The sequence below is a fragment of the Glycine max genome, chromosome 3 (assembly GCF_000004515.6).
Source record: "Glycine max cultivar Williams 82 chromosome 3, Glycine_max_v4.0, whole genome shotgun sequence".
In the NCBI taxonomy this organism is placed as follows: domain Eukaryota; kingdom Viridiplantae; phylum Streptophyta; class Magnoliopsida; order Fabales; family Fabaceae; genus Glycine; species Glycine max.
The window spans coordinates 44,921,470-44,934,096 of record NC_016090.4 but is presented as its reverse complement, the minus strand read 5'-3'; the positions used below and the strand labels follow the sequence as shown (position 1 = coordinate 44,934,096).

The 12,627-nt window shown below is 34.3% G+C and overlaps 3 protein-coding genes across 6 annotated transcripts; all 3 read left to right on the top strand.

Moving 5' to 3' along the window:
- The first annotated feature begins 89 nt into the window (after positions 1–89).
- LOC100780594 (uncharacterized) lies at positions 90–2,721 on the top strand. Its single transcript, XM_006577181.2, has 7 exons — positions 90–521; positions 596–685; positions 791–828; positions 920–999; positions 1,640–1,723; positions 1,873–1,981; positions 2,224–2,721. Exons 1-7 carry the CDS (start codon positions 309–311, stop codon positions 2,363–2,365), a joined length of 756 nt encoding a protein of 251 aa, XP_006577244.1. The 5' UTR covers positions 90–308; the 3' UTR covers positions 2,366–2,721.
- On the top strand, positions 2,537–8,911 carry LOC100780066 (kinesin-like protein KIN-14S). 4 transcript variants are annotated; one of them, XM_041014219.1, is made up of 15 exons: positions 2,537–2,672; positions 3,606–3,736; positions 3,825–3,896; positions 3,979–4,020; positions 4,882–5,027; positions 5,156–5,252; positions 5,342–5,605; positions 5,710–5,989; positions 6,123–6,173; positions 6,398–6,559; positions 6,747–6,962; positions 7,054–7,091; positions 7,326–7,489; positions 7,590–7,703; positions 7,803–8,911. In XM_041014219.1, the coding sequence occupies exons 2-15, from the start codon at positions 3,730–3,732 to the stop codon at positions 8,691–8,693; spliced, it is 2,544 nt and encodes an 847-aa protein (XP_040870153.1). In that variant the 5' UTR covers positions 2,537–2,672; positions 3,606–3,729; the 3' UTR covers positions 8,694–8,911. The 4 variants fall into 4 exon arrangements, with proteins under 4 accessions (XP_040870153.1, XP_040870152.1, XP_006577246.1 ...); XM_041014218.1 differs by having other exon boundaries at positions 4,879–5,027; XM_006577183.3 differs by lacking the exon at positions 6,123–6,173.
- An 838-nt stretch (positions 8,912–9,749) lies between these two features.
- On the top strand, positions 9,750–12,387 carry LOC100779527 (probable microtubule-binding protein TANGLED). Its single transcript, XM_006577180.4, has 4 exons — positions 9,750–10,039; positions 10,451–10,593; positions 10,986–11,047; positions 11,240–12,387. The coding sequence occupies exons 1-4, from the start codon at positions 9,959–9,961 to the stop codon at positions 11,965–11,967; spliced, it is 1,014 nt and encodes a 337-aa protein (XP_006577243.1). The 5' UTR covers positions 9,750–9,958; the 3' UTR covers positions 11,968–12,387.
- The last annotated feature ends 240 nt before the right edge of the window (positions 12,388–12,627 follow it).

Sequence of the window (12,627 nt, the reverse complement as noted above, 5' to 3'; positions counted from 1 at the left end):
ATTATCATTACAATAAACTAACTTTATTTGTATAATACTAAAACGTGGAGTTTTTAAACATAAAATGCGAGCAAGTGCAGAAATAAAATGAAAACTGTTTTGGGGGGGGTTTTAAAAGTAGCAAGAAGTAAAAAGAAATCCATGGATGAAAAACAAAGAAAACCTATTTACATTTGATTCAGTTCGAAATAAAGGGCTCAAGTGGCACTTGGGCATCCACTGTCCACATATTAATTTACAATAAGTAAATAAATAAAAAGAGTAAGTGCAATAAGCACGCCATTGTTGTGACCACAAAAAGAGCAGCGATGATGGGCAGCATGAGCTTAAACTTAATAACTACCCCTACGATTCTCCCGTTTGGAAGTCGCAGTTTTGCACAGTTTGCGAAGAAGAAGGCAAGAGCGAGTTGCAGTCTGAGAGACGATGATGCTCCTCTCTCCATTGCTTCGTCTTACGCCGTGCTTGGTCTCGACCCTCACTGCTCCGCCGCCGATATCAAAGCTGCTTTTCGAACCAAAGTATTATTATTATTATTATTTCATTCATTCCAATTCCACAACTAATTGCTGTCTCTTCCTCCCAATTCCCAAAGGTGAAGCAGTTCCATCCAGACCTCAACAGAGATGCTAATGCAAGAACATTTTCTGATGCTATGATTCGCCGCGTAATTCAAGCATACCGGGTACTCTACTTACCATTCTTTCTTTTCTTTTTCTATTCTCTGCCACCTGGGCACAACCCTCTCTAGTCATCAATTCTCCTCCATCTTCACTCTTGCTTGCTGCAGATACTATCCAACTGCACTCCATCAGAATTAATTGAAAGGTAATAAATATGTCTTTTTCTTTTCACATTTCACTTTTGGAATTTGGAAACGTCTCGCCATCTTCTTTTCTATTCGGATTTGCGTTTGTAGTGAATGCTTAGATCCCTTTGACACGCCAGAGTGTGAAGCTTTTGATCTTTTTGTTAACCAGCTGCTTTGTGTCGGCAAAGGTACCCTACCCTTACCATCCCCATCTTTTTTACTTTTTGGAAAATCCTTATGTTTCGACCCCAGACAAAATTGACATGCCATATGAAATTCATATTTCTTTTTAATCTTTATACGAAATTAACATTATGTTTTCTTCTCCATCAATCAGAGAGACGTATGTAAACACCTGCATAATTACAATTCTGTCCACCCTATCAGAAACTGTGTTACCTTCCACGTTTTGAATCGAGTTGTGCATGATGGATGTGGTATACGCATGATATATATTCTGCACTTTTATCAGGGTTTCAACATGTGGAAGGTAATGCAGTTCTGATCGGGAGTATAATTATGGGTGGGCAGAATTATAATTATGCAGGTGCTTACATCCGTTTGTCATTATGTAATGAAATTCATCCTTTATAATGGTTTCACTGGCCCATCTTTATGTCTTCTTCCAGTTAATCTTTATGTACCTCGTCTTCCATTTACTATCACTATCATCTCACACACACTAAAGTTAAACTACCACGCTAACACCATGTCTTTATTTCTAACAGTTAATATACGAGAGTTTGTAATTTATCAACTCTTGGAAACTAGGAATTGATCAATATATATTTACTTTCCATTTCATCTACAAATTTAAATTTTCTGCAGCGTGTTCAAATTCCTGTGTGGAAAGAGCCCCTCATGCTTTCACATATGCCTCTTCAACTGGAACAGCACGTGCATCTTCTCAAGGTTTTCTTAGCTGTTATTCATTTTCACAATTTTTTAGCAATGCGTATGCGTAAAGAATGACACATGTCTCACCTATTTTAAAATGTGTTGTGCAAATATCATTCTTTTCATAATTTTATAAGCATTGCCATCATCAATAACTATTTAAGGTCATGGGGACGACTACCAAGTTCAATGTGCTGTTGGACAATGCCCTAGAAGTTGCATTCACTACGTAACCCCGTCACAAAGAATTCTCTTGGAGGAGCTACTTGACAGGTAACGTTAATCATCCACCAAACCTTTTCTTTGTAAAGCTGCAAGATAATTTATCAGACTTGCAATCCCGGTTGTTGATGTATTATTTCACGTATAAATCTAGCCTGGTTTTTCATTTAATCTTCTTTAGCATATAAAATGCCACAATTCCTGTGGCAATTTGTTCAAATGCTATTGAGAATCTGAAGTTTATTATATGCATTCCATTAAAATTTCTTGTTTCCATTTGGTTCATGTTGCAGTACACTGGAAGCACCCTATGATACATCAGCTGAGGCAGACTTGCTGTATTCACTTATAACTAAAGCTAAGTTTGAGAATAACCGATATCAAAAACCAAAGAAGCAACCCAAATCTTCAAGCCAACATGTCGATTGGTTTTAACATTTGGATAGCAACCCTGCCCAAATACACTCCCCAGCCAATAGCACTGAGATTGATGGGACATGGTTTACAATACACTACACTACCAATTGCTAGATATCAGATGCTCATAGAAGCCTTATACCCCATTTCTCTGAAACATACGCGAAGAATATAAGCTACGTACAGTTTCTGATATGTATTTTTTTTTTTCATTTTATATCTCATATCTTTCTTTTATGATTTTAGTAGGGATAGGAAAGCCGGTAGCGGTGTCATTTCATGACAAGGTGGCAAGTTTGTGCAATGCAACATGCCTGTTTTTCATGTATAAACAAATTACTCTAACTGATGACAAATTAGAAGTCTTTGTATCATTTCTGCTATATCTGCTTTCTTTTTTTGGTTCTCGTTTTAAATGCATGCGTTTGGACTTTGGAAATAATGATGTTTACACGACCTGTCTTTCCAATGTCCTTTAGACTAGTTGGAATTAGTCTGACTCTCCGGGAGATATATGGGACACAAAAAAAATTGTCTCACAGCTAAAAAAAAGCAAAATGCAAGAGAAATAATTAAAATTAGCATTAGAATCCATGCAATGCATGATTTTTTAAGTAAATAAAAGAGTGAGAGAAAAATAAAATAAAATAAAATATTTAAATTTTTAAAAACAAAATACATTAAAATCCAAAAAAAAATGTAAATTATCCAGCTGTTGATATGTGGTAACGGCTCAACAGTTTTAATATATATATATAGATAGATAGATGAGGTTCAAGTTTATCATTTGTCAAGTATGTTAAATATTTATATTACTATAAATTAAGAGAAATATTAGTTAAGTATATTCAAATATTTGTATTATAATTTTTAAAAATTTAGAAACATATAAATCATTTGTCTAATCGATTTAATTAGTGACTCATTATTAAAAGAATGTTATCTTGATCAAGTTAAGTTTTAATAAAATATATTATAACTATCAAATTAATTTTTTTGAAGAAAAACTATCAAATTAATTGGTCAAGTCGCAAAAAATTGGTAAATTTTAGCTTTAATTGTAACTCACTAAAAATAATCTTAATTATTATTTATTTGCAATTTTTAAATTGCCGTAGGGATATTAGCATTCAATAAGAGGCCCGGCCCACATTATTTGTTAGTATGTATGAGTAGCCGTTACATGATAGATAGCTGCTTTCAGGGTCTGATCCCAATATTCAAACTCTCATTTTGCTTTAATCATTCAATTCAACAGCTAAACACCTCTCTCTCTCTCTCTCTCTGAAACGGTGTTCCTTCGTAAGCAAAATCTCTCTCTGAAACAGTGTCTGTTCGTCAGCGAAATCTCATCTTTCTTCTTCTTCAAAATCTACGTTGTCATGGACGGTACTCGCTCTTTCCTTCATTTCTTTCTTTCTTCTTATTTCGCTTTGTCTTCAACGAAATTTAACAATTGCTGTGAAAATTCTTGTAGATCAAATCATTGAGATGCTTACAGAAAAGTTCAATCGATTCGGTATTAATTGCAATTTGAAGCCGTCATCAGGTTTTCATTCTTTTATTTGTTATTTAGGTTCATTTTTATGTTTCCGAAAATCATAATTGTTGGATTATTTGTTTAATTTCAGAGCCACAGCCAAGCGTATCAACTGAAGCTTGTGATGAAACAGGTTTTTCTTCTTCATATCCACTTAATGCTTTTGTCAGATCTTGTATACAGCTATGAAGCTATGAAGCACGGACACTCCAGTCCCTTATCGTGTCCGGTGTCCGACACGTGTCCATGTCAATGTCCGACACCCACACGACACCCGTACTACATTCTATATTTTAGACATTACAGGTGTCCACGAGTCCGTGTCGGTGTCCGTGCTTCATAGATTCTACGAGATTATTTCTCTACAACAGTTCTCTATCTTATAATTTTTCTTTTATTATTATTATTATTACTGTTATTATAATCGATTCAGGAATGCAAATGTGAATTATTGAATCTTCTTGTTTGAATTTTCCAAATTAGCTTTTGTTTGAAGGCTAAAATATGTTTCTAATCCCTAATAAAACAACACTTTCGTATTTGGTCCTTGATATTTTTTTGTCTTTGATAAATTAACGAACTTTGTGTTTGTTCCTTAATAAATTAACAAATTTTGTTCCTTAATAAATTAACAAATTTTGTTTTAGTCCCAACTAATAACAAATGGAAAAAAAAAATTATTAGGGATTAAACACAAAATTTGCTAATATATTAGGGACTAAAAAAAAGTGTAAAATAAGTGTTAAATACCAAAAAAAAATTTGTTGTTTTATCAGGACTAAAGGCAAAACAAAAATTTATTAGGCAGCAAACACAAAAATAAGCATTCATTTTGTGCGAACAAGATTTCAAACCTAATATATTTTAAAAAGAGAATGTAATTTGGGGTTTAGATTTGATTTATCTGAAAAATTAAGGAAGTAAAAGATTCTTACAAAGCTGGTTTCGATGTTGGCTCTGCCCTCTGATTATTTGGATTTTGGTATATCAGCAGATAATGTATTAGCACAACTGAACAATGAGACCTCTGACAATATGGATGAGAGTAGTATATCCAATGGAATCCGTGAATGTTCTCCTGATGAGGATCGTACACTCCCAATATTGAAGAAAATCCTTGACTTGAGTACTAAAATTCAGGTAAATTTTAAAAATTGGTTGATGGTTTGATCAAACAAGAATCAAAATGTTTCCAAATATCACTTCTAATCAAATTCCTTCTGTATTATTGCTTTTGTTGATGTTGGTTTATATGCTTCATGTATCAGAATTTGAAGAAACAACATGTAGCCCTATCTGATCAAGTGAAACTCACAGCTGAGTCATTTACAGGCCTAGATGTTTTAAAGTCTGTTCAGCTTCTTGGTAAGGCTCTAACCTAAAATTGAATAATTATATCTGGTTCCATGTGATTACTTTATACTAGATTTTCATCTTTATTTATGTGTCACTAGGTACTGAATATGAAGTGTTGAAAAGGAAGTACCTAGAGGAGTCCTCTGAGCGTAGGCGGCTTTACAACAAAGTGATTGAACTAAAGGGAAATATCAGAGTTTTCTGTAGATGCAGACCACTAAATGAAAGTGAAATTGCAAATGGATCAGCACTATCTGTTGTCAATTTTGAGTCAACTTCTGATGGGCTTCAAGTCATTTGCTCTGATTCTTCAAAAAAGCACTTTAAATTTGATTATGTATTCAGACCTGAAGATAACCAAGGTACATGAGAAATTAGAACTTTTGGATGGTTAAGTTTCAGTTAAGAAATTTTCTTTCTTTTGCTGGTTAATGATTAATAGTGTGTTGATTATTTTACTGTGCAGAGACTGTTTTCGAACAAACAATACCTATCGTCACATCTGTATTAGATGGGTATAATGTTTGCATTTTTGCATATGGTCAAACTGGAACCGGCAAGACCTTTACTATGGAAGGAACACCACAGCATAGGGGAGTTAACTATAGAACCCTGGAGGAATTATTTCGAATATCTGAAGAGAGAAATGACGTAATAAAATATGAATTGTTTGTTAGCATGTTGGAGGTTTACAATGAGAAGATAAGAGATCTTTTGGTGGAAAATTCAGTTGAACCTACTAAGAAGTGAGTTTTCGTTCAACTTAAGCTATACTCTGATAAGCTTTATAATGAAACAATGCTTTCACTTTTACACTGTTTCACATGATGCTAATGAAATAAAATCTGAGTTCCAAACGCATATTGCTTTGCAAGGTAGAGATGCTGATAGAATTAACCATGATTTTTGGCGGAACCTAATAACTTTACTGTAAGACCTTATGACTTTAACTGATTATCTCTGCACCTGTCTTCTATGGTAGAATAGTTGAAATTGCATATACAGTTATACCCATTAACATTTTGTCATAATCTGAAATTTTTCTTCCCCCTCCATTGTCAATCCAATTAAGCATGAAATTTTGACATTTTAAATGTTTCTCAAGTGATATTGATGTGAAGAACAAATTGTAAGCTTTATCTAATTAAATGTAGGTTGGAGATAAAGCAAGCTGCAGATGGAACCCAAGAAGTCCCAGGACTCGTTGAAGCTTGTGTTTATGGAACAGATGACGTGTGGGAAAAGCTGAAGTCTGGTAACCGAGCCAGATCTGTTGGATCCACTAGTGCTAATGAGCTTAGCAGTCGTTCTCATTGGTATGTCTTGCTTCTTTTAGATATACTATATTTGTGTATATTACTCTTCTAAACTTGGAAGAGGCATAATTCTTTGCATCAGTAAATATGTTAAATAATTTGAATGAAATTATTGGACAAGCTGGCAAACGGATATCACTTGTTCACCATTGATGATGACAAAGATGTGGTTTTGTTTTACATGCAGTTTGTTGCGAGTGACTGTTTTAGGGGAGAATTTAATCAATGGCCAGAAAACAAGGAGTCACCTTTGGCTAGTAGATTTAGCTGGCAGTGAGCGTGTGGTGAAAACTGAAGCTGAAGGAGAAAGACTGAAGGAATCTCAATTCATAAACAAGTCTCTATCAGCACTTGGTGATGTTATTTCTGCCCTTGCATCCAAATCAGCCCACATACCTTACAGGTAATTCTATCATCCCTAACATATAATATCCTATACATAATCATTCTTTGTCTCACTAGTTTTTTTTTTTTCTTTTTTCTTTTTCAAATAGGAACTCAAAGCTCACCCATATACTCCAGAGCTCTTTAGGTGAGGATTCATTTCACAGCCTGAATTCTGATGCTCCTCAATTATTTTATTTACATTTTAATTTGAGTGCTCATTATAAGTGATGTTGTGTTACGTCTTGGATTAAAAAGCATTAATTAGAATTGCAATTTCATAGCTGTTTCATTATTCTAAAGGTCTGTTGGTGAGCATTTTCTCTTCTTTTTTTTTTCATTATTTATGATGTTGAATTGGGATTGAAAATTTGAAATGCAGGAGGTGATTGCAAAACTTTAATGTTTGTCCAGATAAGTCCAAGTGCAGCAGACTTAACAGAGACACTTTGTTCTCTGAATTTTGCCGCACGTGTACGAGGAATTGAGAGTGGCCCAGCCCGCAAGCAAACAGACCTTACTGAACTGAATAAGTACAAGCAAATGGTATGCTAGAGTCTAATTGTGCTATAATTAAGAACAAGAGAAGCTTTGATTAATAAATTTGATTTTTAATTCTTAAATCTGGGAATCTGATCACAAATAGGTAGAAAAGGTCAAACATGATGAGAAGGAAACTAGAAAATTACAAGATAACTTGCAGTCATTGCAAATGAGACTTACTTCAAGAGAACTCATGTGCCGAAATCTTCAAGAAAAGGTATAAACCTTTATGCTTGTCTCTTTTTATTTAGATGCTATTATTAATGCATTCATTTTGGAAATATAACTCATCAAATGTGTGGTTGAATTTTCAAAGGTTCGGGATCTTGAGAACCAGGTGACAGGGGAGAGAAAAATGAGACTGAAACACGAAAATATATTGCTTGCAGCAGTTTCAGCTCAACCTTCAACAATGTGGGAGTCAATAGCTTCTGATCAGAAAATCATGAAGAAGCCACCGCTCGATCCAAGACTGCCACTTAGAAGAATTACTAACATTTTGCCTCCACCACCAGAGAGAAGGCCCTCATACAGCTCTTCTATGGATGAACAGGAAAACGTTGCTAGAACAACTTCAATTAACGCACAAGACCTTGTGAAACCAAGAAGGGGGGTATCCATAGCGGTAAGACCCCCACCCCCACCATCAACATCACAGTCCCTTCAGCCAAGAAGGAGGCGTGTTTCCGTAGCTACACTGTGTCCTGTCAGAACTCCACTCTGTTCCCCCACTCGGCAATCACTGATAAGGCCCTCATGCAGCTCTTCCATGGATGGACAGGAAAGCGTTGCCAAAACAACCTCAATTAACACGCAAGACCTTATGAAACCAAGAAGAAGGGGGGTATCCATAGCTGTAAGACCCCCACCCCCACCATCAACATCACAAGCCCGTCAGCCTAGAAGGAGGCGTGTTTCTGTAGCTGCTCTGTGTCCTGTCAGAACTCCACTCCGTTTCCCCACTCAGCAATCACCGAAAAGGAACCAAAGGGAAGCTCAGTATTCAAGGTTGTTTGCCATATTGCCAGAAGCTAGAACCTCAGTTGAGACAGCATCACCAACTTTGATGAGGAGCAGCAGTAAGTTTGCTGGCAGCCCGAGGCATCCAAGACGCAAACCTTTAGTGTGGACTCCTCTCAAGCAGAAGGGGGGCTTGAAAATTAGCAGCAGAAAGTCATTGGTTATACCATCTCGGCCCTTCTACTGAATGCCTGTGATCTCTGTTTTCTAAAACATAGGAAAATGCCTGAAAAATAGCAGATTTCATTACTCTAGCCATCTCGGCCTTCCTCACCCAAATGCAAGGAACTAAATTGATTCCTTAGAAGTGCAGAAAAAGTTAAATTTTTAGAGTCTTACTGCTGTTGGTTTTGTAAATTGAAATTCTTTTCTTTTAATAATATCCATTGTTCATTATACTTCTAATACTTGTTCTTGTTTTTGTTCCTTGTTCAATCAAATTCTGCTGTGTCACTAGTTCTACCTTTTCTCATGCGTGCAGCTTTAAATGAAACCCGTAAAATGAAACTAGCTCAGATGCTCGATTAAATTTTCCATTTTGGCACCCTCCAAAACAACGTTTCCACCAATTGTCAAAGAGACAACTTCAAAATTTAATTGAGCAATGGTATAATTGGGTTACCGTGTTACAGGTGTAGATATCTATTAGCTTTATCTATGATTAATTTTTATCTCATAAAACTTAATTAGTTACTTCATCCAGTTGAATTTTTTTTATCACTAAAAATTGAATACGTTATTAAAAGAAAAAAATATATTCTTTAACTTTGACCATCATAAAAAAATGGTTCTTGAAATTAGTTTCATTGGTTAATTTAATTTTTAACATTGACAAATCAATTGATTTTGTTCCTGGAATTTATAATGATAATTTATTTCTAAATTTGAAAATTATTAATTAATTTTTTTATCATAATTATTATTAATTAATTTGATTTCTGTAAACATATCAAAGTTTAAGAACAAAATAATTATTAATAGTTCTCAAAGTTAAGAATCCCTAACGTTAAGAATTGAAATGATCTATGGTGCCAGTAAAAAAAAACTATTTTTTGTTTTAATTTTTAGAATTTGAATAATCAATTATTGTAATTTAACGATTTTAAAAAGAAATTTATTCATTTGAATAAGTAGATTATAACGATTTTTTAAGTTTTTGAATTTTTTGTTTTTCCAAATAAAAACGTTGAGTTGAAAATGGTAACGTAACGTGATTTATTTTTAAAAAGAAAACAGAACGGTTCAATAATAGTCGTTGCCGTTTCCTGTGGATAGGCTCACACGTTGCACGGGACCGTTTGGTTTGAATTCTGACACTTCGGAGCCAAACTATGGAATCTGGAAGAACAAGTTTTGAGGTCTCAAAGAGAGAGAGAAAAAGGGAAATTCAGTTTCTGAGATATCTATGAGTGAGTGTTAACTAATTGAAATTTTGAGACTCACTTCCCAAAGATGGTTACTAGAAGCCCACCAAAGCAAAACAAAATGTTAGCTGTTCTCAATCCTGCTCTAATCAGAGAAACACTCAACAAGGTAACTAATCCACATTACTCATTTTCTCTAATGACCCTTTATAAATTAGATTCGCACTATACACCACTCCTTTCTTTGTTTGATTGGTTGATTATTTTTAGATTTAATTACTCAATTTTTATGATTTAATTCTTATTTTTAAAAATCACTCATTTTAATCTCCACACATGTACTTTTTATCTCGTTTTAATCTCTATACATATACACTTTTTAGTCCATTTTCGTTTCTATAATTTTAGATGGCAAGGACTTAAACAGATTAAAAAATATACATCTAATAGTAAAATGAGTAATTTTTAAGTATAAGAATTATGCATAAATATTGTGTAAATATAAAGACCGAATAAGTAATAAAACCTTATTTTTTTAATCCGAGCTTCCCTGACAGTGAATTGTTGTGGGTCTTTGAAGGTGGATCAGTGCATGGTTCGACTACAGGAACTTCAGTACACGGTGGCCGGTGGAAAGAAGGTGGTGTCAGGGGTAAGTCTCAGCCCTCGCAGCACCAAAGGTTATCTCCGAACCAGTCTAAGGTGCAAGCAAGAATCTGTCAGGTAAATTTTGGTTTTGGTTACATTCTATTCGAATTCTAAGATTAGTTTATAAAAAAAATGTAATTTGATTAGAATGGAAAAATTTCCACCCCCAATTAAAAATTGTTTAAGTATGGGATTAGATATTATAAATTATTAGTTAGTTTCAGAACATCAGGCGTCTATTGTCTCCGTGAATTTTTTTGTAGTATATATTTAAGTTTTTCAATAAAAAGAAAGAATTAATAACATTCGATTATGTTTCATATGAAGATTAGTAAAGACTGTAACAATCTCAAATTATCTAATAATTTATCATTCAATATTGTTAAGTATGGTGTTAAACTTTCAAGTAATGGTGGAATGTTTTTTTATTGATTAAGAGTGTAACAATCTTACTACATGTTTTGAAGGATCAAGCATGATGCACCAAGAAGATTTACCCCGGGGAAGTTTCCTAAGCCAACTAATTCAGGTGATCTTGTTAACTCTCTGTCTTTTATACAGTTATACTCTTAGCCATGAAGTAGTCTTTTTGTCAAAACTTAAGTGAATCATTCATTAGTTAATATAATGTGCAATCATTCATTAGTTTTTCTGTAAAAACAAGAGGTCAATTGAATTCATCTTATTTACCCCTTCACTTGCAAATGTTATCTTTATTCAGGTGAAGAATGGAGGCAAATGTCATTGCCAGCAATGCTTGTTGGCGAAACTGTTGGAGAAATTTATAAGGCAAGTCAATTTGCCAGAGAAATAGTTTCAGCAGTTAGTAGGAAAACTGCCACCAAGGAACCAAAAACTCCACTGTCCCAACGGTCAAACCAGAAAGTTGACCTTGAAAACACACAACTCAATGCTAGAAGAAGGAAAGAGAAGCAAATTAAACCAGTCTCTGATACCCCACCACCTCAACGGGCTCGTTCAAGGATCAACTTTAAGATTTCTCCTCCAAAAGCCTTTGACAAAAAGAATGATAACAAGTGTTTGCCAAATAGGGCATGTGCTAGCAATAGAACTAACAAGAAAAAGAATGATAACAAGTGTTTGCCAAATAGGGCATGTGCTAGCAATAGAACTAACAAGACAATGCTAGTCCCCAAACCTTTATTCTTGTCTACACATTCTTCAAGGCAACAACAGTTTTGCCAGACAAAATCTCCTGTCATATCAAGAAACATAGGAACACAACAAAAGTGTTTGATCAAGTCCCCACCACCTTCAGCAGCTTCCAAAGTTCAAGTCAAAGTAAAAAACCCATCAATTATGTTTATTTCTTCTTCACCCACAAGACCTACAACTACAAGTTTGAGTTTTTTGAGTTTCAGCAAGAAGAATTCTCCTCAAACAAAGAGATGGGTTCGAACTTCCTCTCCTTCTAGAATAGCAACATGATTATTAGCTTCACCTTTAAAGAGCAAGAAAACTGTGCAAAAAAGTAATGGGGTAATAAATTTGAGGAAGTATTCTCCAAAGAGATCAGTTGCATCAAAATTATGTCGAACTTTCTCTCCTTCAAGGCTGGCAACAAGATTTGTTTCACCATTGAAAAGCAGGAAAAGCACACAGCAAAATGATGGATTGGTAAGTGGAGTGAAACAACGCCCAGCAAAGTGACATGCTACTTTTTTTTAAAGCTTTGATGAGGTCAATAATATCTCAATTCTCAAGAGTCGGAAGGGTTTTTATTATTTTTTTAGAGTAAATAAATAAGCTTCTAGCTTCAAAAATAATGCTAGCTCCTAGAGAGTGTTTGTGTAAATATCCTTGTTTTATACGTTTTTTTACTTATTTTATAAACACGTGTTAAATAAACATTGACCCATGTTTGAATATGCTTAATTTCGCGACAAGACTCAGGGTTAAACTTGCAATTTTTTTTTATTACTAGTGGAAAATATAACTTTTTACCCAAATGGTATATAGGATAGTAATTTCTTTTTACTGTACAATGGATAAAAAAATATTTTTTTTTTATATTATGCAGGTCATGGATTGGTTAACTACCAAAAAAGGGAATGGATTGGCTAACTATAAATAAGTAACTTTCACATC

Excerpts from the sequence above, each read along its gene's own strand:
- LOC100779527 (XM_006577180.4), top strand. The coding sequence starts at position 9,959 with ATGGTTACTAGAAGCCCACCAAAGCAAAACAAAATGTTAGCTGTTCTC. Across the intron at positions 10,594-10,985 it reads TGCAAGCAAGAATCTGTCAG|GATCAAGCATGATGCACCAA; the intron begins GTAAATTTTGGT and ends CATGTTTTGAAG. Across the intron at positions 11,048-11,239 it reads TCCTAAGCCAACTAATTCAG|GTGAAGAATGGAGGCAAATG; the intron begins GTGATCTTGTTA and ends ATCTTTATTCAG.
- LOC100780594 (XM_006577181.2), top strand. The coding sequence starts at position 309 with ATGATGGGCAGCATGAGCTTAAACTTAATAACTACCCCTACGATTCTC. Across the intron at positions 1,724-1,872 it reads AGCACGTGCATCTTCTCAAG|GTCATGGGGACGACTACCAA; the intron begins GTTTTCTTAGCT and ends TAACTATTTAAG. Across the intron at positions 1,982-2,223 it reads TTGGAGGAGCTACTTGACAG|TACACTGGAAGCACCCTATG; the intron begins GTAACGTTAATC and ends TTCATGTTGCAG.
- LOC100780066 (XM_041014218.1), top strand. Across the intron at positions 5,990-6,122 it reads TCAGTTGAACCTACTAAGAA|AGATGCTGATAGAATTAACC; the intron begins GTGAGTTTTCGT and ends TTTGCAAGGTAG. Across the intron at positions 6,963-7,053 it reads TCAGCCCACATACCTTACAG|GAACTCAAAGCTCACCCATA; the intron begins GTAATTCTATCA and ends TTTTTCAAATAG.